The 23,331-nt window shown below is 43.2% G+C and overlaps 1 protein-coding gene across 4 annotated transcripts; it reads right to left on the bottom strand.

Moving 5' to 3' along the window:
• Positions 1–667: 667 nt before the first annotated feature.
• lrrcc1 (leucine rich repeat and coiled-coil centrosomal protein 1) lies at positions 668–22,720 on the bottom strand. 4 transcript variants are annotated; one of them, XR_016482472.1, is made up of 21 exons: positions 22,457–22,720; positions 21,841–21,887; positions 21,541–21,746; positions 21,357–21,422; positions 20,990–21,157; positions 18,440–18,606; positions 17,505–17,738; positions 16,655–16,866; positions 16,263–16,416; positions 15,397–15,545; positions 15,004–15,208; positions 14,701–14,840; positions 12,726–12,927; positions 12,126–12,311; positions 10,144–10,214; positions 8,386–8,560; positions 6,593–6,756; positions 3,101–3,309; positions 2,654–2,791; positions 2,171–2,306; positions 668–1,933 (listed from the first exon to the last, which is right to left on the bottom strand). XR_016482472.1 is itself a non-coding variant. In XM_036985717.2 (20 exons), exons 2-20 carry the CDS (start codon positions 21,882–21,884, stop codon positions 1,823–1,825), a joined length of 3,066 nt encoding a protein of 1,021 aa, XP_036841612.2. In that variant the 5' UTR covers positions 21,885–21,887; positions 22,457–22,720; the 3' UTR covers positions 668–1,822. The 4 variants fall into 4 exon arrangements, 2 of the variants coding, with proteins under 2 accessions (XP_036841612.2, XP_090038168.1); XR_016482473.1 differs by having other exon boundaries at positions 17,505–17,726; XM_036985717.2 differs by lacking the exon at positions 10,144–10,214.
• Between the last annotated feature and the right edge of the window lie 611 nt (positions 22,721–23,331).

Raw genomic sequence — 23,331 nt, 5'->3', positions numbered from 1 at the left:
TATACAGCTCGTTGAGTGCGGCCTTAGTGCCAGCATCGGTTTGTGGTTGTAAATAGATGGATACGAATAATATAGATGAGAACTCTCTTGGTAGATAGTGTGGTCTACAGCTTATCACAAGGTACTCTACCTTACCTCAGGCAAGAGACTCCTTTAATATTAGACATTGCGCACCAGCTGATATTGACAAATACACCCCGCCCCCCCCCCCCCCCCCCGCCTTGCAAGACGTAGCTTCTCTTTGCTGCCGATGCATGGAAAATCATGGCAGCTCTATATTATCCGTGTCGTCGTTCAGCCACAACTTGATGAAACATAAGATATTCGTTTTTAATGTCCCGTTGGCAGGATAGTCTTTATCGTATATCATCCATTTTGTTTTCCAATGATTGCACGTTGAAGGGCACTGTGCTAACCTGCAACAGTCACTTCCTAGAGTAGCTCAAACACATGCAATGTTTCCAAAAACTCCTCCATGTACCAAGACAGCGACACGCTGAAATGACACTTCCCGATCAAATGCGCCGCTGAGCATTCTCATAGAAAACAATGGGTGACTTAATCGATGGCTTTGTCTTATTTTTTTGTCTTTTAGAAAATTATATTTGTATCTCTGCCCCATCTGCTCCCCCCAGCCCAAAACTTTTTCTAAGACTTGACAACGAAAGCGGAATAAAACTGCTTTTATTTAGCATGATAAAAATATACACACATTTGATAACTTAGTTCAAATATTTACACAACATGTAAATGTATTACATTTCAAACTAGTGCCCTAGATGGCGTAGTTATTCCTGATGTTGTATTCCTCCTTAACTCGATTTAATTAATGGCCCACCAGCCTAAATTATATATATTTTTAAAAAAAGGGAAAATATGTGCACTCTTAACAAAACACAATTTCTCCCCACCGATTTCGGACAACTTCCGGATGCTGTTCAGCCATGGGATAACAACAGACTGATGCACTGAACACGGTGTGCAACATCTGGATGTTATTAGAAAAAAGTCTGGGAAATGTTTTGTTTAATTAAAACAGTACTGATATGTTCCCTTTTTGGGGGGGCTGGCCCGCCAATCGAATTAAGGAGGAAACCAACACCTTTGCATCCTGAATGGAGGATGCTTTATGTATAAGCCAGTCGCGGGGGACAGGTGTCTATAGATGGGTTAGCTGACAACATCACGAAAACGATGCGTACACTTCAATGGGATAGAAGTTGGAGTTGTGATTCTGGATGGCCAGATAGCTACCAACAATGACAAGAAACTGCCACGAGGGGGATTGTAAGTGACTCTTTTCAGCTAGTCTGGTTCTTGATACCATTTCTTGTTTTGAGGTGTTTTGACTGATGCTAATGGATCAAATTCGTTAGCTAGCTTAACCAACAACTGTAACAATGGTTGAGAGACAACAAATGCTCATTCTGCAAATGTATTTATGTTTTCAATAAACATTGGAGATTAAATATAGTTGACATGTTGTCAACAATCTAAGCCAACCCCGTCTGTTTTGCCTCACAGTTGCGCACACGTCGGTTTTGTTGCTAAACAACCAACTTGTCTATATCCGTCTGGCCACAAAGTCGGACGCAGATGACAAACGACATAAAATGAAATAGTGCCCTCTTTCAAACTTACTGGCCTAACCACAACAAGTCCAAAACCTGTCCACCCCTAAAAACGTTTGACTGTCAGAACAACTTAACATTCACGTTTTGCAAATAATTCACATCAACAAATGCTGTCACCTCATCAGTGTAACGTCCAAGTAGAAACACAGGTGACTCTACAGGTGGATGATATACACCATCAGCTGTACTTAGAAGTCTTTCAATACGCTGGTGAGACGTCTCATCTTCTCCTCCATTGTTTTCTTCTCAGTTTCAGTCTCCTCCAGGAGCTGACGCATCTCCTCCTCCACCTGAAATACCTGAGTCAATAACACACACATTCCACTATTAAACTAACCCCAATAACGAATGCATTATACACCTGAGTAAAAACACACACGGTCATACATCTGAGACATTTGCATAAATAATGCATTAGGAGATGTGCAAGGAATTTCAAGTTACGTGCATGGATCTCAAGTTAACATTCATTCATTCCTTAGTATGCATCTGAGCAGGTCAGTGTAGTGACTGTGGTAACCATTACTGTAAGCTACCTTCTGATTGGACTGTTCAATCCGTTTCTGCTTGTCATTGGCCAGCCGTAGGAGCTCGGTCTGATGGGATGCCTGTAGCGACTCCAGCTGTCGCCGGAATGCATCGTCCATACTGTGTAGCTTCTCTACCACCGCTCTGGAGGGGAAACCACAAGCACAGATACACTGTCGCCATTACTCTGACCTGGACCACCGTTGCAGGCTTGCAGCTCTTCGACCAATGTCTTATATTCTCATCTCTTCTATGATTCCGGTGGCTCAGTTGGTCATTGGAGCTCGGTGTTTGCAACACTGGACTTCTGTTTCTTTCCCTCATACATTCATTTCATTATATAGGGCCCATATGTATCTATGTATTTACCGTCACTTTGGATAAAAACATCTGCTAATGACCATATTATAATCATATTACTACTAATCCACGGCTGGATTAGATAGGAAGTCCTATACGTTGTCCTATTGAAGGTGTCTAAGTCAGCGTACTTGTGCGCCTGTGAGGCCTTGTCTCTCTCCTCCAGCAGCAGGCTCTCTTTAGAGTCGAAGCCCTCCTTCATGCGTTTCACCTGGCTCTCCAGCCGGGTCAGCAGGTCAGCCTTGTCCTGCCACTTCTTATTGGACACACTGCAGGGGAGAACATAGAAGTAGTAAACATGAAGTATGTATGAAGGAATGTAGTGGGGACAATGTGCATACATTAAAATAATTGAGGATGGTGACACAGGGTGTCAGACATATTGGATTGTGGGTCCTCAGAATGATGTTGTGATGGGTAAAATCCCAATTTGAGATCCACATCTGTACAAAATGTTTCACTCAAATCTCCCATTTACATCAACGCATGATTTATGGAAATGTATGAGTAACATGTGGAGCTCAAGTTTATTCAGTGCAGTGTGCTGTGCGAGTGTATTTGTGCGTGTCGTGAGCTACCTGAAGGCGGCCTTGACCTCGTCCAGCTCCATCTCCTTGTCCTCCAGCTGTTGCTTGAGCTGCTCCTTGCGGAGACTGAGCTGCTGCACCGTGTCTCCCAGGTCCTGCGATGTGGCTGACGACTCCTCCAGCTGCTGCTGCAGGCGCCGCTGGGCCAGCAGGCTCTCCTCGCGCTGCCTCCGGCCCTGCTCGTCACGCTCTTGTAGGCCCTGAGGGAGAGAGAGGGAGGGTGGAGAGAGAGAGAGAGAGAGAGAAAGCGAAAGAGTGCTGACAGAGAGAAATGCCAATAGCTCTGAAATCAAGTGCACCTCAAGTACTTGACGTATGTATTTGACCAAGGTCTGATTTTTTACTTTCTATAAGCAACCCTTATGGAGGAGACTTTAAAAACAGAGTAACAGGTTTGATTTTTACCATGTCCTAGAAACACCTCATATTCGAAAGATATGGCATGAAATAATCTCAACCGGTGTACTGTTACATCACACATATTCCTTGGCAATGTTGTCAAATGTTTCCCCAATGACACCAGTTAAAGTTCAATAACACCAGTGTATATATACACAGAATGGGTCTGAGCCAAATAGACTACATTAGTTCTGAAGAGTCATTGTTTCAGAATGAGGGGTGCTGTAGTTCTGCTGGTGTTTTTCTGTTTGTCTGGGGCATGGGCTCAGGGAGAGAGCGCAGGGGTCAGAGAGAATTACATCACTCAACGGGGCCTAGGTGACGGGGGAGAGAGTCGGGAAGGTGAATGAGTAGAATGTGTGTGCTCTTATTCATTCTATTTCCATCTTCAACATGCAGTTTCAGACACAGCACGCCATAAGCTGAAGGCGGCCAATGCAATAGTTTCAGAAAAGTAGTCACTTCCTGAGATCTGTATTCAAATTGTAAAATTGAAGTAGTTGCTTTCTCAGATCTGTATTCAAATAGTTGAAAAAAGCAGTCCTTTTTTGGGGATCTGTATTCAAATAGTTGTAGTCGCCTCCAAAGTAGCCATGTCTCCACAGAAAAATAGCTACTTTCCACAAAGCATAGTTAAAACTATAGTTATATCCTGTCTGCTATGAGAGTGCTTTGTCCCTGCTTTTCCTCTGATGCAGGTGTCTTCACTGCACCATTGAGAGGAGTCTACTACTTCAGAACCAGTGCACATTTTCTCGTTCAAGAATGACCCGTGTATAATGACACCTTTCCAGTGGCCACAGTCTCTATAATGATATTATATCATATTATATCAAAATTATATCAAGACATTTACTGAACAAAATGGGAACAATATTGCTATCATTTACTGTCAGGTTTCCATTTGATTGATGAACATGTCCTTGCTGTGAATTGTATGTCTGTAATTATGTACAGTTGAAGTCGGAAGTTTACAGACACTTAGGTTGGAGTCATTAAAACTCCTTTTTCAACCACTCCACAAATTTAATAAACTATAGTTTTGGCAAGTCGGTTAGGACATCTACTTTGTGCATGACATAAGTAATTTTTCCAACAATTGTTTTCAGACAGATTATTTCACTGTATCACAATTCCAGTGGGTCAAAAGTTTACACACACTAAGTTGACTGTCCCTTTAAACAGCTTGGAAAATTCCAGAAAATGATATCATGGCGTTAGAAGCTTCTGATAGGCTAATTGACATCATTTGAGTCAATTGGAGGTGTACCTGTGGATGTATTTCAAGGCCTACCTTCAAACTCAGTGCCTCTTTGCTTGACATCATGGGAAAATCAAAAGAAATCAGCCAAGTCCTCAGAAAAAGATTTGTCTAGTTCATACTGCGACCTGTACGCTCTCGTTGGCTGGCCCTCGCTTCATACTCGTCGCCAAACCCACTGGCTCCAGGTCATCTACAAGACCCTGCTAGGTAAAGTCCCCCCTTATCTCAGCTCGCTGGTCACCATAGCATCACCCACCTGTAGCACACGCTCCAGCAGGTATATCTCTCTGGTCACCTGCAAAACCAATTCTTCCTTTGGCCGCCTCTCCTTCCAGTTCTCTGCTGCCAATGACTGGAACGAACTACAAAAATCTCTGAAACTGGAAACACTTATCTCCCTCACTAGCTTTAAGCACCAGCTGTTAGAGTAGCTCACAGATTACTGCACCTGTACATAGCTCATCTATAATTTAGCCCATACCACTACCTCTCCCCCGACTGTATTTATTTATTTTGCTCCTTTGCACCCCATTATTTCTCTCTCTACTTTGCACATTCTTCCACTGCAAATCTACCATTCCAGTGTTTTACTTGCTATATTGTATTTACTTCGCCACCATGGCCTTCTTTTTTGCCTTTACCTCCCTTATCTCACCTCATTTGCTCACATTGTATATAGACTTATTTTTCTACTGTATTATTGACTATGTTTGTTTTACTCCATGTGTAACTCTGTGTTGTTGTATGTGTCGAACTGCTTTGCTTTATCTTGGCCAGGTCGCAATTGTAAAATGATAACTTGTTTTCAACTTGCTTACCTGGTTAAATGAAGGTTAAATAAATATAAAATCCTTGGGAGCAATTTCCAAAGCCTGCAGGTACCACGTTCATCTGTACAAACAATAGTACGCAAGTATAAACACCATGGGACCACGCAGCCGTCATACCGCTCAGGAAGGAGACGCCTTCTGTCTCCTAGAGATGAACGTACTTTGGTGCGAATAGTGCAAATCAATCCCAGAACAACAGCAAAAGGACCGTGTGAAGATGCTGGAGGAAACAGGTACAAACGTATCTATATCCACAGTAAAACGAGTCCTATATCGACATAACCTGAAAGGCCGCTCAGCAAGGAAGAAGCCACTGCTCCAAAACCGCCATAAAAAAGCCAGACTACAGTTTGCAACTGTACATGGAGACAAATATTGTGCTTTTTGGAGAAATGTCCTCTGGTCTGATGAAACAAAAATATAACCGTTTGGCCATAATTACCATCGTTATGTTTGGAGAGAAAAAGGTGGACGGCCATCCCGTTGTACCTTCAGACTATGCTCAGCACTCTGTTCTGCCACCTCAGGTCTCTTGGCCCTCCCGCTCAGCCCAGTCCAAGCTATTCTCTGTCCTGGCAGGGGGCCATCTTCTGAAAACATCTGAAACCCTACCTCTTCAAAGAGTATATAAAAATACTCCTCTTCACCTTTAACCCCCTCAAAAAATAATAATAAACAAAAAAACAACACTTAACCAGTATTGCACTTGACCCCCCGGTTCTAGCTTTGACTTTACTGACGGCTACGTTGAGGAAAAATGTTAATTCTATGCCTGTGATGTGGTTGTCCCACCTGGCTATCTTAAGATGAATGCACTAACTGTAAGTCGCACTGGATAGGAGCGTCTGATAAATTACTAAAATGTAATATATATAAAATATACACACACACTGGTAAGTGGTTGGGTAGGTTTAGGCACCCAGAACATTCACACCTGGCCCAATGGGCAATCAACAAGCGGATGTCTGGCTTTGGAAGTGTTTTGAGTACCTCTTTGAGTTTGCGAATGGTCTCTGTCTGGTCATCGATGACCTTGACTTTGATCCTCAGGGCGTCGTTGTCTCGCTCGTTCTGTTTCTTCTGACTCTCCAGTTCAGCAGCCAACACCTCAATCCTCGCCTCCAGACGACCCCTGTCCTGGGACAGAGACGCTTCTATGTGTGTGTGTTTTTTGGGGGGGTCAAACATAGGGGAAAACACAAGACGAGTGTCAATAAAGGTCACTCAAGAGAAAATGTTGAATTCAGTATTTATTGACCCGGTGGAGCTAGACGGCAGCCCAACACATTTAAATGAATGGAAAAGGAAGAGGATAGCAACTACAAAAAAGTTAACTACAACCGGTTAGCCTAGATTTGAGATTGAAATCACTGTAAAGGGTACACTACATGACCAAAAGTATGTGGACAAACGCTCGTCAAACAATCAATCAATCATGACCATTAATAAGGAGTTGGTCCCCCACTATTCTGGGAAGGCTTTCCACTAGATGTTGGAACATTGCTGCAGGGACTTGCTTCCATTCAGCCACAAGAGCATCAGTGAGGTCAGGCACTGACGTTGGGCGATTAGGCCTGGCTCGCAGTCTGCGTTCCAAATCGTGTTCGATGGGGTTCAGGTCAGGGCTCTGTGCAGGCCAGTCAAGTTCTTCCACACCGATCTCGACAAACCATTTATGTATGGACCTCGCTTTGTGCACGGGGGCATTGACATGCTGAAACAGGAAAGGGCCTTCCACAAACTGTTTCCACAAACTTGGAAGCACAGAATCGTCTAGAATGTCATTGTATGCTGTAGCGTTAAGATTTCCCTTCATTAGAACCATAAAAATAAAACAGCCCAGACCATTATTCCTCCTCCAAACTGCACAGTTGGCACTATGCAGTCGGACAGGTAGTGCTCTCCTGGCATCCGCCTACACCCAGATTTGTCCGTCGGACTGCCAGATGGTAAAGCACTGCTCCAGAGTCCATTTGCGGCGAGCTTTACACCATTCCAGTCGACGCTTGGCATTGCGCATCGTAATCTTAGACTTGTGTGTGGCTGATCGGCATTGGAAACCCATTTCATGAAGCTCCCGACGTTAATTCCAGAGGCAGTTTGGAACTAGGTAGTGAGTGTTGCAAGCGAGGACAGAAGATTTTTACGCACTACCCGCTTCAGCACTCCGCGCGCGGTCCCGTTCTGTGAGATTGTGTGGCCTACCACTCCGCGTCTAAGCCGTTGTTGCTCCTAGACATTTCCACTTCACAAAAACTTTTACAAACTGACTTGTTGGAAAGGTGGCATCCTATGACGGTGCCACGTTGAAGGTCGCTAAGGTCTTCAGTAAGGTCATTCTACTGCCAATGTTTGTCTATGGATATTGCATGGCTGTGTGCTCAATTTTTGTATTTTTTTTTTTTGCAACAGGTGTGGCTGAAATAGCCAAATCCACTAATTTGAAGCGGTGTCCACATACATTTTATATATAGTGTACCATAGAAATATAATTACCGTTATAAACGGGGTGTTTCGAGCACTGAATGGTGATTGGCTGAGCCGTGGTATATACCACGAGTATGACAAAACATTTCTTTGCAATAATAATAATAGCAATAAAGCACCCTCAGGGTTTTGTGGTGTATGGCCAGTACACCACGACTAAGGGCTGTATCCAGGCACTCTGTGTTGCATAAGAATAACCCTTAGCCATGGTATTTTGGCTTTATACCACACCCCCTCGTGCCTTATTTCTTTAATATTAGTAACTAAGTAATTCTATTTCCAAGGTGTTAGCATACCTTGTTGAGCCAGCTCCTGTCCCCAGATCCTCCTCTCAGCCCTGAGGCCGTCTATAACGGACTCCTGGGCGGTGAGCTGGGACAGCAGCCTGGCCTTGTCCTTCTTCACCAGCTCCAGCTGCAGTTGCAGACGCCTGTCCTCCTCCGCCCCCGCCTCCAGAGACCGCACACGGCCCTGACGGGACACAGACACCACGGAAACAATCAACCCCTACCCCCTTATCTTAGCCCCTAATCCATTCACACTACCTTATAGGAACTTCCCGTAGTCCAGGTACTAGGGCTGGGAATTGCCAGGGACTTCACGATAAGATATTATCACGATACCTAGGTGCCGATATGATATGTATTGTGATTCTCACGATTCTATTATGTATTGCGATTCGATACTGCGATTTTATGTTCCAAACATATTGCTCACTATATGTCTGCTGCAGAGAGATAAGAGAGAGCATGAGAAAATGAGCTTTGATCAATCATGGAAATAAAAGCTATAAGATTAAAAATATTGGCGTTTGGGGGCAGGTCAGCTGACTAGCTAGCTATAGATACACACACACTACCAGTCAAAAGTTTAGACACACCTCCCCATTCAAGGGTTTTTCTTTATTTTTAGTATGTTTTTCATTGTAGAATAATAGTGTAGACATCAAAACTATGAAATAACATAAGAAAAATGTAGTAACCAAAAGTGTTTAAAAAAAAAATCCAAATATATTTAATAATTAAGGTTCTTCAAAGTAGCTACACTTGATGACAGCTTTGCACACTCTTGGCATTCTCTCAACCAGCTTCATGAGGAATGCCTTTCCAACAGTCTTGAAGGAGCTTCCACATATGCTGAGCACTTGTTGGCTGCTTTTCCTTCATTCTGTGGTCCAACTCATCCCAAACCATGTCGCTTGGGTTGAGGTCGGGTGATTGTGGAGGCCAGGTCATCTGATGCAGAACTCCAACACTCTCCTTGGTCAAATAGCCCTTACACAGCTTGGAGGTGTGTTTTGTGTCATTGTCCTGTTGAAAAACAAATGATAGTCCCACTAAGCCCAAACCAGATGAGATGGCGTATCGCTGCAGAATGCTGTGGTAGCCATGCTGGTTAAATATTCCTTGAATTCTAAATAAATCACAGACAGGGTGACCAACAATGCACCCCAAACACCTCCTCCTCCATGCTTCAGTGGGAACCACACATGCGGAGATCATCTGTTCAGCGTCTCACAAAGACATGGCGATTGGAACCAAAAATCTCAAATTTGGACTCATCAGACCAAAGGATAGATTTCCACCGTTCTAATATCCACTGCTCGTGTTTCTTGGCCCAAGCAAGTCTTCTTCTTATTGGTGTCCTTTAGTAGTGGTTTCTTTGTAGCAATTTTACCATGAAAGCCTGATTCACAGTCTCCTCTGAACAGTTGATGTTGAGATGTCTGTTACTTGAACTCTGAAGAATTTATTTGGGCTGTAATTTCTGAGGCTGAACCTATCCTCTGCAGCAGATGTAACTCTGGGTCTTCCTTTCCTGTGGCGGTCCTCATTCCAGACTGACTTGACTTTCATGTCGTAAAATAATGATGGACTGTCGTTTCTCTTTGCTTATTTGAGCTGTTCTTGACATAATATGCACTTGGTATTTTACCAAATAGGGCTTGGTATTTTACCAAATTTGGCTATCTTCTGTATACCACCCCTGCCTTGTCACAACACAATTTATCAAAAGGATTAAGGAAAGAAATTCCACAAATTAACAAAGCTCACCTGTTAATTGAAATGCATTCCAGGTGACTACCTCATGAAGCTTGTTGAGAGAATTCCAAGAGTGTTCAAAGCTGTCATCAAGGCAAAAGGTGGAAGAAGGTGAAGAATCTCAAATATATTTTGATTTGTTTCAACACTTTTTTGGTTACTACATGATTCCATGTGTTATTTCAGTTGATGTCTTTATTATTCTACAATGTATAAAACTGTAAAAATAAAGAAAAACCCTTGAATGAGGAGGTGTCCAAACTTTAGACTTGTACTATATATCTATACATACATACATACATTGGGGAGAACAAGTATTTGATAACCTGCAAAATCGACAGTGTTTCCTACTTACAAAGCATGTAGAGGTCTGTAATTTGTATCATAGGTACACTTCAACTGTGAGATACGGAATCTAAAACAAAAATCCTGTAAATCACATTGTATGATTTTTAAGTAATTCATTTGCATTTTATTGCATGACATAAGTATTTGATACATCAGAAAAGCAGAACTTAATATTTGGTACAGAAACCTTTGTTTGCAATTACAGAGATCATACGTTTCCTGTAGTTCTTGACCAGGTTTGCACACACTGCAGCAGGGATTTTGGCCTACTCCTCCATACAGACCTTCTCCAGATCCTTCAGGTTTCGGGGCTGTCACTGGGCAATACAGACTTTCAGCTCCCTCCAAAGATTTTCTATAGGGTTCAGGTCTGGAGACTGGCTAGGCCACTCCAGGACCTTTGAGATGCTTCTTATGGAGCCACTCCTTAGTTGCCCTGGCTGTGTGTTTTGGGTCGTTGTCATGCTGGAAGACCCAGCCACGACCCATCTTCAATGCTCTTACTGAGGGAAGGAGGTTGTTGGCCAAGATCTCACGACACATGGCCCCATCCATCCTCCCCTCAATACGGTGCAGTCGTCCTGTCCCCTTTGCAGAAAAACATCCCCAAAGAATTATGTTTCCACCTCCATGCTTCACGGTTGGGATGGTGTTCTTGGGGTTGTACTCATCCTTCTTCTTCCTCCAAACACAGCGAGTGGAGTTTAGACCAAAAAGCTCTATTTTTGTCTCATCAGACCACATGACCTTCTCCCATTCCTCCTCTGGATCATCCAGATGGTCATTGGCAAACTTCAGACGGGCCTGGACATGTGCTGGCTTGAGCAGGGGGACCTTGCGTTCGCTGCAGGATTTTAATCCATGACGGCGTAGTGTGTTACTAATGGTTTTCTTTGAGACTGTGGTCCCAGCTCTCTTCAGGTCATTGACCAGGTCCTGCCGTGTAGTTCTGGGCTGATCCCTCACTTTCCTCATGATCATTGATGCCCCACGAGGTGAGATCTTGCATGGAGCCCCAGACTGAGGGTGATTGACCGTCATCTTGAACTTTTTCCATTTTCTAATAATTGCGCCAACAGTTTTTGCCTTCTCACCAAGCTGCTTGCCTATTGTCCTGTAGCCCATCCCAGCCTTGTGCAGGTCTACAATTGTATCCCTGATGTCCTTACACAGCCTTCTGGCCTTGGCCTTTGTGGAGAGGTTAGAGTCTGTTTGATGGAGTGTGTGGACAGGTGTCTTTTATACAGGTAACGAGTTCAAACAGGTGCAGTTAATACAGGTAATGAGTGGAGAACAGGAGAACAGAAAAACAAACACGTCTGTGAGAGCCGGAATTCTTACTGGTTGGTAGGTGATCAAATACTTATGTCATGCAATAAAATGAAAATGAATTACTTAAAAATCATACAATGTGATTTTCTGGATTTTTGTTTTAGATTCCGTCTCTCACAGTTGAAGTGTACCTATGATAAAAATTACAGACCTCTACATGCTTTGTGAGTAGGAAAACCTGCAAAATCGGCAGTGTATCAAATACTTGTTTTCCCCCACTGTATATAAATATATATATATATATATATATATATATATATATATATATATAGCAATAAGCAACATGCTGAAGAGCCCCGGTCGTGGTGTTGTACCTTGAGCTCAGTGATGGCGTCTCGCTTGGATTTGCTGAGCTCTGTGATGCGGCTCTTCTGCTCCTTGACCATGGCGGTGAGCTCCTGCACCAGACCCCCTGCCTGTCTCTCTCTCTGTTGGGTCTGAGACAGGGCAGCCTTTACCTCCGACAGCTCAGCACTCAGCCGGGTACAGCCCTGCTCCACCTACGTACGGAGGACACAGGCAGAAACCTTGTTAGTTGCTCCTATCAAAAAGTTTCATATTCATCTAATCATCAATTTCATGAGTCAAAGGCTCTCTTTAGTCCTATTGTCTTAATTCATAATTTTTATGAAAGTCTACTACTGTGCATTCCCTGTTTGTGTCAATCTTACCAGCAATATGTTTTCTTCTAGCTCATTTAGTAGAAGGTCAAAGCTAGAGAACTGAGTTAGCGATGTAGGGGACATTTAATACCTAATGAACCAAAGTGTCAATGTTACCACAATACACACACACTACATAAGTATCTAGAACAGGTCAAAACGTGTCCTTGTTTCAGCTGTCTTTTTATGCTACTGGAAGTTAAATAACAAATAAAGAGTTTTATTTGATGTTCTCCAGTTCAGTGTTCAGACCTCAGTGAAGCGAGCAGCCTCGATGGTGAGGGCCATACGGAACTCGTCCTCCAGGGCAGTGTACTGCTGTGAGGCCTGGGCCAATCTTTCCTCCAACCCAGCCCTGCTCTGGGCGTGTCTCTGCTCTACACCAGCCACCTCCTTGGCCACCACCTCCCGGAACTCTGCCCCGCCTGGCATCAGCCGACCCTCCAGCTCCTTCCTGTGAAACAGGGTGACACTGTTAAGACTCTCACTGACTGACTGACGAAATTAATGAGATCTGGGTCAGGTTCAATAGGGAGAAAACATTTTGAAACTGAGTGAAATGGTGAAGAAACGCTCATTTTCCATTGTGTGCCCTAATGATGGCACCGTACTGCAAAAAAAGGTGCTGTAGTCTCAGAGGTTTGCCATAGCCAAATACATTTAAACAAAAATTTTCACAATTCCTGACATTTAATCCTAGTAAAAATTCCCGTCTTAGGTCAGTTAGGATCACCACTTTGTTTAAGAATGTGAAATGTCAGAATAATAGTAGCAAGAATGATTTATTTCAGCTTTTATTTCTTTCATCACATTCCCAGTGGGTCAGAAGTTTACATACACTCAATTAGTATTTGGTAGCATTGCCTTTAAAATTGTTTGACTTGCGTCAAACGTTTGGGTCAAAAGTTTTAGGTAGCCTTCCACAAGCTTCCCACAATAAGTTGGGTGAATTTTGGACCATTCCTCCTGACAGAGCTGGTGTAACTGAGTCAGGTTTGTAGGCCTCCCTGCTCGCACATGCTTTTTCAGTTATGCCCAAAAATGTTCTATAGGACTGAGGTCAGGGCTTTGTGATGGCCACTCCAATACCTGGACTTTGTTGTCCTTAAGCCATTTTGCCACAACTCTGGAAGTATGCTTGGGGTCATTGTCCATTTGGAAGACCCATTTGCAACCAAGCTTTAACTTCCTGACTGATGTCTTGAGATGTTGCCTCAAAATATCCACAAAATTGTCCTCCATATGATGCCATCTATTTTGTTAAGTGCACCAGTCCCTCCTGCAGCAAAGCACCCCCACAACATGATGCTGCCACCTCCGTGCTTCACAGTTGGGATAGTGTTCGTCGGCTTGCAAGCCTCCCCCTTTTTCCTCCAAACATAACGATGGTCATTATGGCCGAACAGTTCTATTTCTCCAAAAAGTACAATCTTTGTCCCCATGTGCAGATGCAAACCGTAGTCTGGCTTTTTTTAATGGCGGTTTTGGAGCAGTGGCTTCTTGCTGAGCGGCCTTTCAGGTTATGTCGATCTAGGACTCGTTTTACTGTGAATATAGATACTTTTGTACCGGTTTCCTCCAGCATCTTCACAAGATCCTTTGCTGTTGTTCTGAGATTGATTTGCACCAAAGTACGTTCATCTCTAGGAGACAGAACGCGTCTCCTTCCTGAGCGGTATGATGGCTGTGTGGTCCCATGGTGTTTATACTTGCGTACTATTGTTTGTACAGATGAACGTGGTATTTTCAGGCATTTGGAAATTGCTCCCAAGGATGAGCCAGAGTTCTGGAGGTCTACAATTTTTTTCTGAGGTCTTGCCTGATTTCTTTTGATTTTCCCATTATGTCAAGCAAAGAGGCACTGGGTTTGAAGGTAGGCCTTGAAATATATCCGCAGGTTCACCTCCAATTGACTCAAATGATGTCAATTAGCCTATCAGAAGCTTCTAAAGCCATGACATAATTTTCTGGAATTTTCCGAGCTGTTTAAAGACACAGTCAACTTACTGTATGTAAACTTCTGACCCACTGGAATTGTGATACAGTGAATTATAAATTAAATAATCTGTCTGTAAACAATTGTTGGGAAAATTACTTGTGTCATGCACAAAGTAGATGTCCTAACCGACTTGCCAAAACTATAGTTTGTTAACAAGAAATTTGTGGAGTGGTTGAAAAACAAGTTAATGACCCCTAAGTGTATGTAAACTTCCGACTTCAACTGTACCTGTGCACTTGTTCCCTGGAAGCCAGCAGTTCATGGAGCTGCCGTAGCTTGTCTTTATGCTGTCGGAGCGAAGCTCGCTGGATCTCAAGTTCTCTCATCAGGGCCGACGCCTTGTTCTCCAGCTCCTGGCTCCTCTTCATCTGAAAGGTCACACCCTACTCAGTACGGGTAATATTACTATGTTGCAGCACAAGGGCTTGGAATTTTTCCTGACCACGTTGCAACGTTTCGTCCCAGTGCTACCTATGGAAGCTCTACTATACCCATGAAGTATCAAGGGTTATGAGGCAGCAGTAGCTCTACCTCCTCAGCCTGCCGGCGTGCCTTCCGTGCTTCACTATGGGACGTGCTGTCCTCCAGGCTGCGCAGCGCCCTCTTGTGTTGCTCCTCCCGCTGCAGGACCTGCTCCAGCTGCAGCGCGGAGCTCTGACACCTCTCATCCAGCTCCTCCACGCGAGCCTGCAGACCAGAGCGCTCCGAACGCTCCTTCAACAAAAGCTCCTTCAGTCTGGGAGGTGGAAAGAGACAGGGGAGTTGAGACACAAGGTCCGACTTTAGCTTGTATTAAAAACCTACAGGAAGCATGAGATAACGGAAGTGTGTGTGGGAATTTAGCAGAGATTTTACCTTTTTGTGACAAGAGCATAAGGAATTTCTGTGTTTGTGTATGTACTGTATACAGTAAACTACTCTAACCTGTCGGTGGTATGCAGGGCCATGCTCTGCAGGTCTTTCTCCTGGCTGGCCTGGGTCTGCAAGGTCTTCATCTGCTCAGTCAGCTTCCTCACAGCCTGCTCAGCCTTCCACCGCCTCTCTCTCTCCTGATCACGCTCCTCCACGATCGCCTAGGGAGGCACGCAAACACACACACAAAGTTCATTGTGGCGCACTAATTATGCACGCACTTTCATAGTATCAATAGTAGTTTACAAAATCACTAAGTTGATATATTCAATTAGACAGGGAATCTATGCATGATATGACAGCCGAACTAGTTAAGTTCAACGACGATATGTACAGCAGTGGTGTAGAGGACGTTAAACGCACATAAACGCCGTTTACACACTTTTTGTTCTAACTGTACGAGCATGAACCATCCTTTTGCGGAAAAATGCGTCAAAGCAGGGATCATCAACTAGATTCAGACGCGGGACCATTTTTTTCTTGAGCGGACATTCGGAGGCCGGAACATGATTACAAATTATTTGTAGACTGCAAATTGATTGCAACAATCCAAAACAGATATAACGTTTGACTAAAACACAATCATTTCAAACCTTGCTTACATTTGTTAAAGATCAAGTGTCTCTACTACACATGGGAATACTTGGAAACAGATTTCTTAAACTAACATCACTTGGAGATGATTTCCTGGTGTTTTTACAGTCTTTTATGTCCAAGAATAAAATCTAATAAAAATACTCCCCAAAAATGTTGCTTAGAAAACAGAAGTATACGGAGCATTACTTTACACACCGTGATCAGCTTTATTTCTCTTAAAAAAAAAAAACACTACATCACTGATGTACACAAATACTGCATATGAGAACTGTGGTCCGTACCCTATAAGTCTCCTCCACTGCTTGTTTGGTGCTGCTGGGAGTCTTCCCGACTGGTCCTATTGAGTCGGCACCCCCAAAGGCCTGATGGACGCCTGACTTCCTCCCAGGGACAACTGAACACTTTGAACTTTTCCCTTTGCTTCTCTCTTGATCACTACACATAAAAAGTCAAAGCAATGCAGTCTCTTTATAGGTTTCAGAATGAGTATGAAAATGTGTCAACTATGATTGATTAGGTTCACTAAAACAAAACGACTCGAACTGAGCGGGTATGATAAGAATCTGATGAAGCATAACCACAGTGTCAATGCCACTGCGTCATGTGTGGAGATCATGACAGGCGTGAAATTGTCAAATAAGAAACTTGTCAGCAGAGAGGCAGTGTCTGTTACCTGTCTGGTTGTTTGGCCTTGGTGGGCTGCTTGATTGTCCTCTTCACTGCAGTACTGTTGCTACCCCTGTGCCGAGTTGGGATTCTGGAGCGACGCCCCCGGTTCTCCTTCCCGCTATCACACTCACTCTCTGACGTGTTGTCTATGTCCCTCTTGGGCCTCCGTACCTTCACAAAGGGGGTGGAGCTGCTGGAGACCTCCCCTGCAGGAGTCTGGCGACCAGGTTAGGAGCTTCATTAGTGATGCAGGTGGATAAACCATATGCATTACTACTACACTACTTTGTAGTATACAACTCAAATACTCTACAGTGTAGTGAGCACTACACCGCTGTATAGTACTACAATAAAACTGGGCCATAATTTCATTATATGCGTGATGTGATATACACTGAGTGTACAAAACATTAAGAACACCTTCCTAATATTGCGTTGCACCTCCTTTTGCCTTAATTCATTGGGGCATGGTGTCGAAAGTGTTCCACAGAAATGCTGACCCATGTTGACTACAATGCTTCCCACAGTTGTGTAAAGCTGGCTGAATATCCTTTGGGTGGTTGACCATTCTTGATACACACGGGGAACTGTTGAGTGAGAAAACCCAGCAGCTTTGCAGTACTTGACACACTCAATCCGGGGCGCCTGGCACCTACTACCATACCCCAATCAAAAGGCACTTCAATCTTTTGTCACCTTCATCTACACTGACTGATTTGAATTTAACAGGTGACATCAATAAGGGATCATGTTTTGTACACTCAGTGTATGTGAATGTTTATACAGCAACAGTCTTCACACAGGTGCCGATCAGCATCAGTCAGACGTCTTTAGACCGTTCCATCCAGTCTCACCTGTTGGAACAGCCGGGACACCTGGTGCTCCAGTTTCTGGATACGTTGTTCATTGTTTGGGTCTGCTGCTGTACTATAGCTTCCCGCTGTAGCCCAACCTGGCTGTGAAACCTGGGGCCGTCTGACTGGATCTGGGGACCCCACTGGGCCCCCTGCCCGCTGGCGCAACTGCTTCAGCACCTCGTCAATATGGAAAGTGGTGGAAGAGCCGTCAACCCTAGCCTGTGGGGACATCTTATGTTGAGATATTAGTTCTACAACATTCAATAGGTGTAATATGTAATAATACACCCAGAGAAACATGCCATGTGCCACATAAGAGAAAAACAGTTCAAAGTGACCCAAAGTGGTGACACTTAGACTACTTCAAATTACAAAAAGCATTCATATACACTGCTTATAAATTACTTGTCAATTTAGCAATTTTATAACTAATTTATTGCAATCCTCCTATTTTTGCCATGGGGCATAGAGAAACAATTGCAGTTTAACAGCTAATTTCATGCAATACTACACATTTTGAAAAAAGCAAAGGTTTGCCGTTTTTAATATGATATCTGAGTGAGAGTGACTAAAAAAATAAATGGGCCCCCCCGGTCGGTAATTAGACCATGGTTACTACAACTTTAGATAGCTGGACGCGAGAGTAACTTACCCCTCCCAAAAATGTTAACTGGCATGGGCTAATTGAGTAACTGTCAGTAACTGACATAACAAGAGAAAAACTGCTGATGCACAACCAAATTATTATATATATATTTTTTTTTATTCACCTTCTGAAAAAAATGTATCTGGGGAAATTGATCCGCGGGCCTACAAAAGGGGTTGCCCATCACTGACAGAGGGTGATATAAACCCACATCAGTTTTAAGATGTGGTACAACCCTTTTGGCATACATTATATAGAATATCATTTGGTTGTGATTAATGTTTACCAGTTCGTTGGCACTGGTGTCTGAGGAGAGCAAGAAGTCCACGTAATTCTCCAGGCCGGGGATGTCGATGGGGCTGTCCTCCCCCAGAGGAGCAGGGTTCCCCAGCCGGTCCACCCCATCCAGGCTGGAGACCTGGGGTAAGGACTGGAGCACCAGCTCTCTGTAACCTGCAGCAGGGAACACAGGAGTCATTGAGTTTGAATATGCCAAATAGATGTCCAAAATACTTACTTTACATGACCTACAGTGCCTTCAGAAAGTATTCATACCCCTCAACTTATTCCACATTTTTGTTGTTTTTCAGACTGAATTTCTCTCACCCATCTACACACAGTACCCAAATCAAATCAAATGTATTTATATAGCCTTTCGTACATCAGCTGATATCTCAAAGTGCTGTACAGAAACCCAGCCTAAAACCCTAAACAGCAAGCAATGCAGGTGTAGAAGCACGGTGGCTAGGAAAAACTCCATAGAAAAGGCCAAAACCTAGGAAGAAACCTAGAGAGGAACCAGGCTATGTGGGGTGGCCAGTCCTCTTCTGGCTGTGCCGGGTGGAGATTATAACAGAACATGGCCAAGATGTTCAAATGTTCCTAAATGACCAGCATGGTCCAATAATAATAAGGCAGAACAGTTGAAACTGGAGCAGCAGCACGGCCAGGTGGCTGCATAAGGACAAAGCGAAAACATGTTTAAAAAAAAATATATTTTTGCAAATGTATTAAAAATGAAATATTTAATTTACATAAGTATTCACACCCAAGTCAAAACTTTGTAGAAGCACCTTCGGCGGTGATTACAGCTGTGAGTCTCTGAAAAGTCTAAGACCTTTTCACACCTGGATGTACAATATTTGACAATGATTATTTTATACAATTCTTCAAGCTGTCAAGTTGAATGTTGATCATTGGAGGACAACAATTTTCAAGTCTTGCCATAGATTTAAGTAAAAACTGTAACTAGGCCACTCAGGAATATTCAATGTCGTGTGGGTAAGCAACTCCAGTGTATATTTGGCCTTGTGTTTTAGGTTGTTTTCCTGCTGAAAAGGTGAATTTGTCTCCTAGTGTCTTTTGGAAAGCAGACTGAACCAGGTTTTCCACTAAGATTTTGCCTGTGCTTATAGCTGTCTTCGGTTTATTTTTATCGTTAAAAAAAACTCCCTAGTCCTTGTCGATGACAAGCATACCCGTAACATGATGTTGCCACCACCATGCTAGAAAGTATGAAGAGTGGTACTCAGTGATGTGTTGGATTTTCCCCAAACATAGCACTTTGTATTTAGAACAAAAAACTTTTGTCACATATTACTTTAGTTTCTTGTTGACAAAAGGATGGATGTTCTGGAACATTTGTATTCTATATAGGCTTCTTTCTTTTCACTTGGTCATTTTAGGTTAGTATTGTGGAGTAACTACAATGCTGTTGATCCATCCTCAGTTCTCATATCACAGCCATTAAAAAGGGATATTTCAGGATTTTGGCTATTATATTTTTAGGTCTCTGTGTCCAGTATAAAGGAGGTTGAAGGTAGTTTTGCGAGCCAACACTAACTAGCATTAGCGCAATGACTGGATGTCTATAGGTATCTGCTAGCATCCCAAAGTATGCCTTTAAACTCTGTAACCGTTTTAAAATCACCATTTGCCTCATGGTGAAATCCCTAAGCAGTTTCCTTCGTCTCCAGCAAGTGAGTTAGGAAGGATGCCTGTATCTTTGTAGTGACTGGGTGTATTGATACACCATCCAAAGCCTAATAACTTCACCATGTTCAAAGGCATATTCAGCGCCTGCTTTTTTCCCTTCTTAATCATCTACTAATCCGGTGCCCTTCTTTGCGAGGCATTGGGAAAAACTCTCTGGTCTTTTTGTTTGAATCTGTTCTTGAAATTCACTACTAGATTGAGGAACCTTTCAGATAATTGTATGCGTGGGGTACAGAGATGGGGTAGTCGTTTAAAAAAATCATGTTAACCACTATTATCAAACAGGGAATGAGTCAATGCAATTTATTATGCATTTTGTTAAGCACATTTTTACTCTTATTTAGGCTTGCAATAACAAAGGGGATTGAATACTTACTCGCTCAACAACACAAAAACAGCACACTAAGCACAAGCAGCATAGTGGGGGACAAGCTAAAAAGTATGCTACCCAGCGTGCCCAACTGGACCCGTCCTGAGCACACTTGACTTATTGACTCAGGACATTTCAGCTTTCCATTAAAAAAATATATAATTTAAAAAATGAATTGACAAAATGACACTTTGACATTATGTTGTATTGAGTGTAGTTCAGTGACATACAATCTCAATTTAATACATGTTAAATGCAGGCTGTAACACAACAAAATGTAGAAAAAGTAAAAGGGTGTGAGTATTTTCTGAAGGCCCTGTATCTCTGGCTAAATCTCAAGAAAGTGCAATTTTTGGTTTTTCATGGACATACTTTTGCATTTTCACTCAGAATGGAGGTTTAGTATGGGTACCCAGGAATTGTGTAGCTCAAATAGCACTGCAACATCACTCAATTTTCATCACCGCTCACCTGGTAAGCTGCAGACTGAATTGCCTGCTCCCTCCACGCTTAGGGTGACATCACTCAGATTCTCCAGTCCCAGCATGCACTGCAGCAGCTGGTTGATGCTGTCCAAGCGGTTGCTATGGAGATGGAGGTGTCTCAATTTGTACTCCGCCCCGTGAAGGTACAGCAAACCTGGGTATTACAACCAATGAGTATCACCCTCATGTGATAGTAAATGTACATTTTTGTTACAGAAAACTTGGCCATGTGTGATCATCTTGAGCAGGGATGGGCAACTCTAGTTCTCTGGGACAGTGTTGCCCATCCCTGTTCATGAATGTTGTGGTCAGTAGGCTGCACACTGTGCATGTAAGTGTAAACTGAAGCTTACCTGTGAGGTCACTTATCTGATTATAGGCCAGGTTTAATCTTATCAGGTTAACAAGTCCATTCAGTCCTGAAAAGGAGAAATTAACATCTTACACGCAAAAGCGGCAGGGTGGCCCAATTCCGAATGTTTGTGACAAAAATAAAAAACTAACTGAACAACACTTTTCTGTTTGACCAGGGCTCACCTTCAACCTTAGTGATCAAGTTGCAGGACAAGTTCAAGGTTCTCAGTGAGGCTAGAGAGTTGAGTCCCTCGATGCGAGAGATATGATTGGACGACAGATCCAAGTGTCGGAGATGCCAAGCAGTGGTCAAGCCCTCTACTTTCAGAATACGGTTACAATGCAGATTCAGGGATGTGACATTGGCACTCAATGGGACCTCCAGCAAACTACACAGAGGGTGACATGATGAGAGAATTCCATGGATTATTTTATACAGAAGTTCCAGGTGAAGATTTTACTGGAAGATGAAGGTGTGATTACCTTGATATGCTCTTATCTATCAGACACAGCTCTCCATCCGCCATCGCCTAGAAAATCACAAATAAATAGCTACAGTTTCATTCATGCACAATTTCAGTGGTTAGTTACATTTCTACAGCCACATCCTTCAGTTGACCAAACAAATGGTGTTGAAATGGCTAAATAGGGCTTTATGACTGTGCACTTAAGGTATGTATCCAACGTTAAATGTGCTAGTAGCAACGTTACCTAGCTACTGCACTGTTCTAGCAAAGATGTCTTACTGTTAAAACTGTGGTTCTAGTGTAGCTAAACGTTAGCTTGCCAGTTTATGGTTAAGACGTTAACTACTAACGTTATCATATAATAAGGATTTTCTAGATAGCTAATGTAGTCCGGGAACTTACCAACAACCTCATCCGAATATTGGACATAAAGACATGTGTAGCATAATGAAATAAAATAAGTGTTCAAAACTATGAAGCTAACGTTAGCCAGCTAACGTACTGTAGCCATGCTAACAACAAATCGACATACTACATAGAAACAGCAAACCTCCCTCGACCCACGACAACCTTAACCACTAACAAAACACGAAACATAGCTAAATGTGTACTATACTCATCCCAATACTAACCCCCAGTGCAATGTGATTTGTAGAAGTTGTTCAGCATCTGTTGTTGTTGTTTTGCCGCCGCTCCACTTGAACTGGCCGCCTGTATCATCGACTTCCGTCAATATTCAGTCGCATTACTGGTCAAGCACTGCAGGTGGCGGTAATGCGCAGGCCGTCCTTGTGCACAGGTCTTCTTCCTTGATGAGGTTTTACAGCGTTTGGCATCCAGCATGTTGCAAGTACCTTCACCAACTAGACTGGGGTATAAACCCATTATACTTTGCGCTACGAAAAAAGGTTAAAGGGATTTTTTTTATATTTTAATTGTCTCTACCCTCTAATCCTACATTCATTAAAACACACCCCTATTCCACTACTACTTTAACCCTGGGAGGACGGCTCATAATAATGTTTGGAACAGAGGGAATGGAATGGCATCAAACACATGAAAACCATGCTCCAGCCATTAACATGAGCCCGTCCTCCCCAATTAATGAGCCACCAACCTCCTGTGCTATGAACGCTAAGAAGCCAATCTTACTGAAGCATATATCACCCATTGGCCTATCCCTTTGTGCTGGCACAGATCCACTACTCACACGGATTCTCTCAGGATCCAGCACCCTTGACCCCTCTTCCTCTACGTTCTTCACTGTGCAGCATATGACACCCCCTGCACTACTCTAAGCCTGGTAACCTCAACCTGCCTATCTCGTGCACATGTGCTCTAGGGGAGAGGCTCTAGGGACATGCCTGGTGTCCAAAATGTCGTGCAGCGAAGGCTGAGTGGGGATGAACGTTATCGGTTCAGTCAGTCATCCTAAAATGATTCTGCCAAAGAAGGGACTTGGGAGTGTTCAGAATCATTTCGTTTTTATCGGACTGCAAAATCAACA

The sequence above is a fragment of the Oncorhynchus mykiss genome, chromosome 8 (genome assembly GCF_057628025.1).
Source record: "Oncorhynchus mykiss isolate SJ-2025 chromosome 8, ASM5762802v1, whole genome shotgun sequence".
In the NCBI taxonomy this organism is placed as follows: Eukaryota; Metazoa; Chordata; class Actinopteri; order Salmoniformes; family Salmonidae; genus Oncorhynchus; species Oncorhynchus mykiss.
This window is presented reverse-complemented; position numbering and strand designations above follow the sequence as displayed.

What these genes read in the sequence shown, in the direction of transcription:
- lrrcc1 (XM_036985717.2), bottom strand. Translation starts at nt 21,884, where the DNA reads ATGGCGGATGGAGAGCTGTGTCTGATAGATAAGAGCATATCAAG. An exon ending in ATAGATAAGAGCATATCAAG is followed by an intron (nt 21,747 to 21,840) that starts GTAATCACACCT and finishes CCCTCTGTGTAG; the next exon opens with TTTGCTGGAGGTCCCATTGA. An exon ending in CTTGATCACTAAGGTTGAAG is followed by an intron (nt 21,423 to 21,540) that starts GTGAGCCCTGGT and finishes TCTCCTTTTCAG; the next exon opens with GACTGAATGGACTTGTTAAC.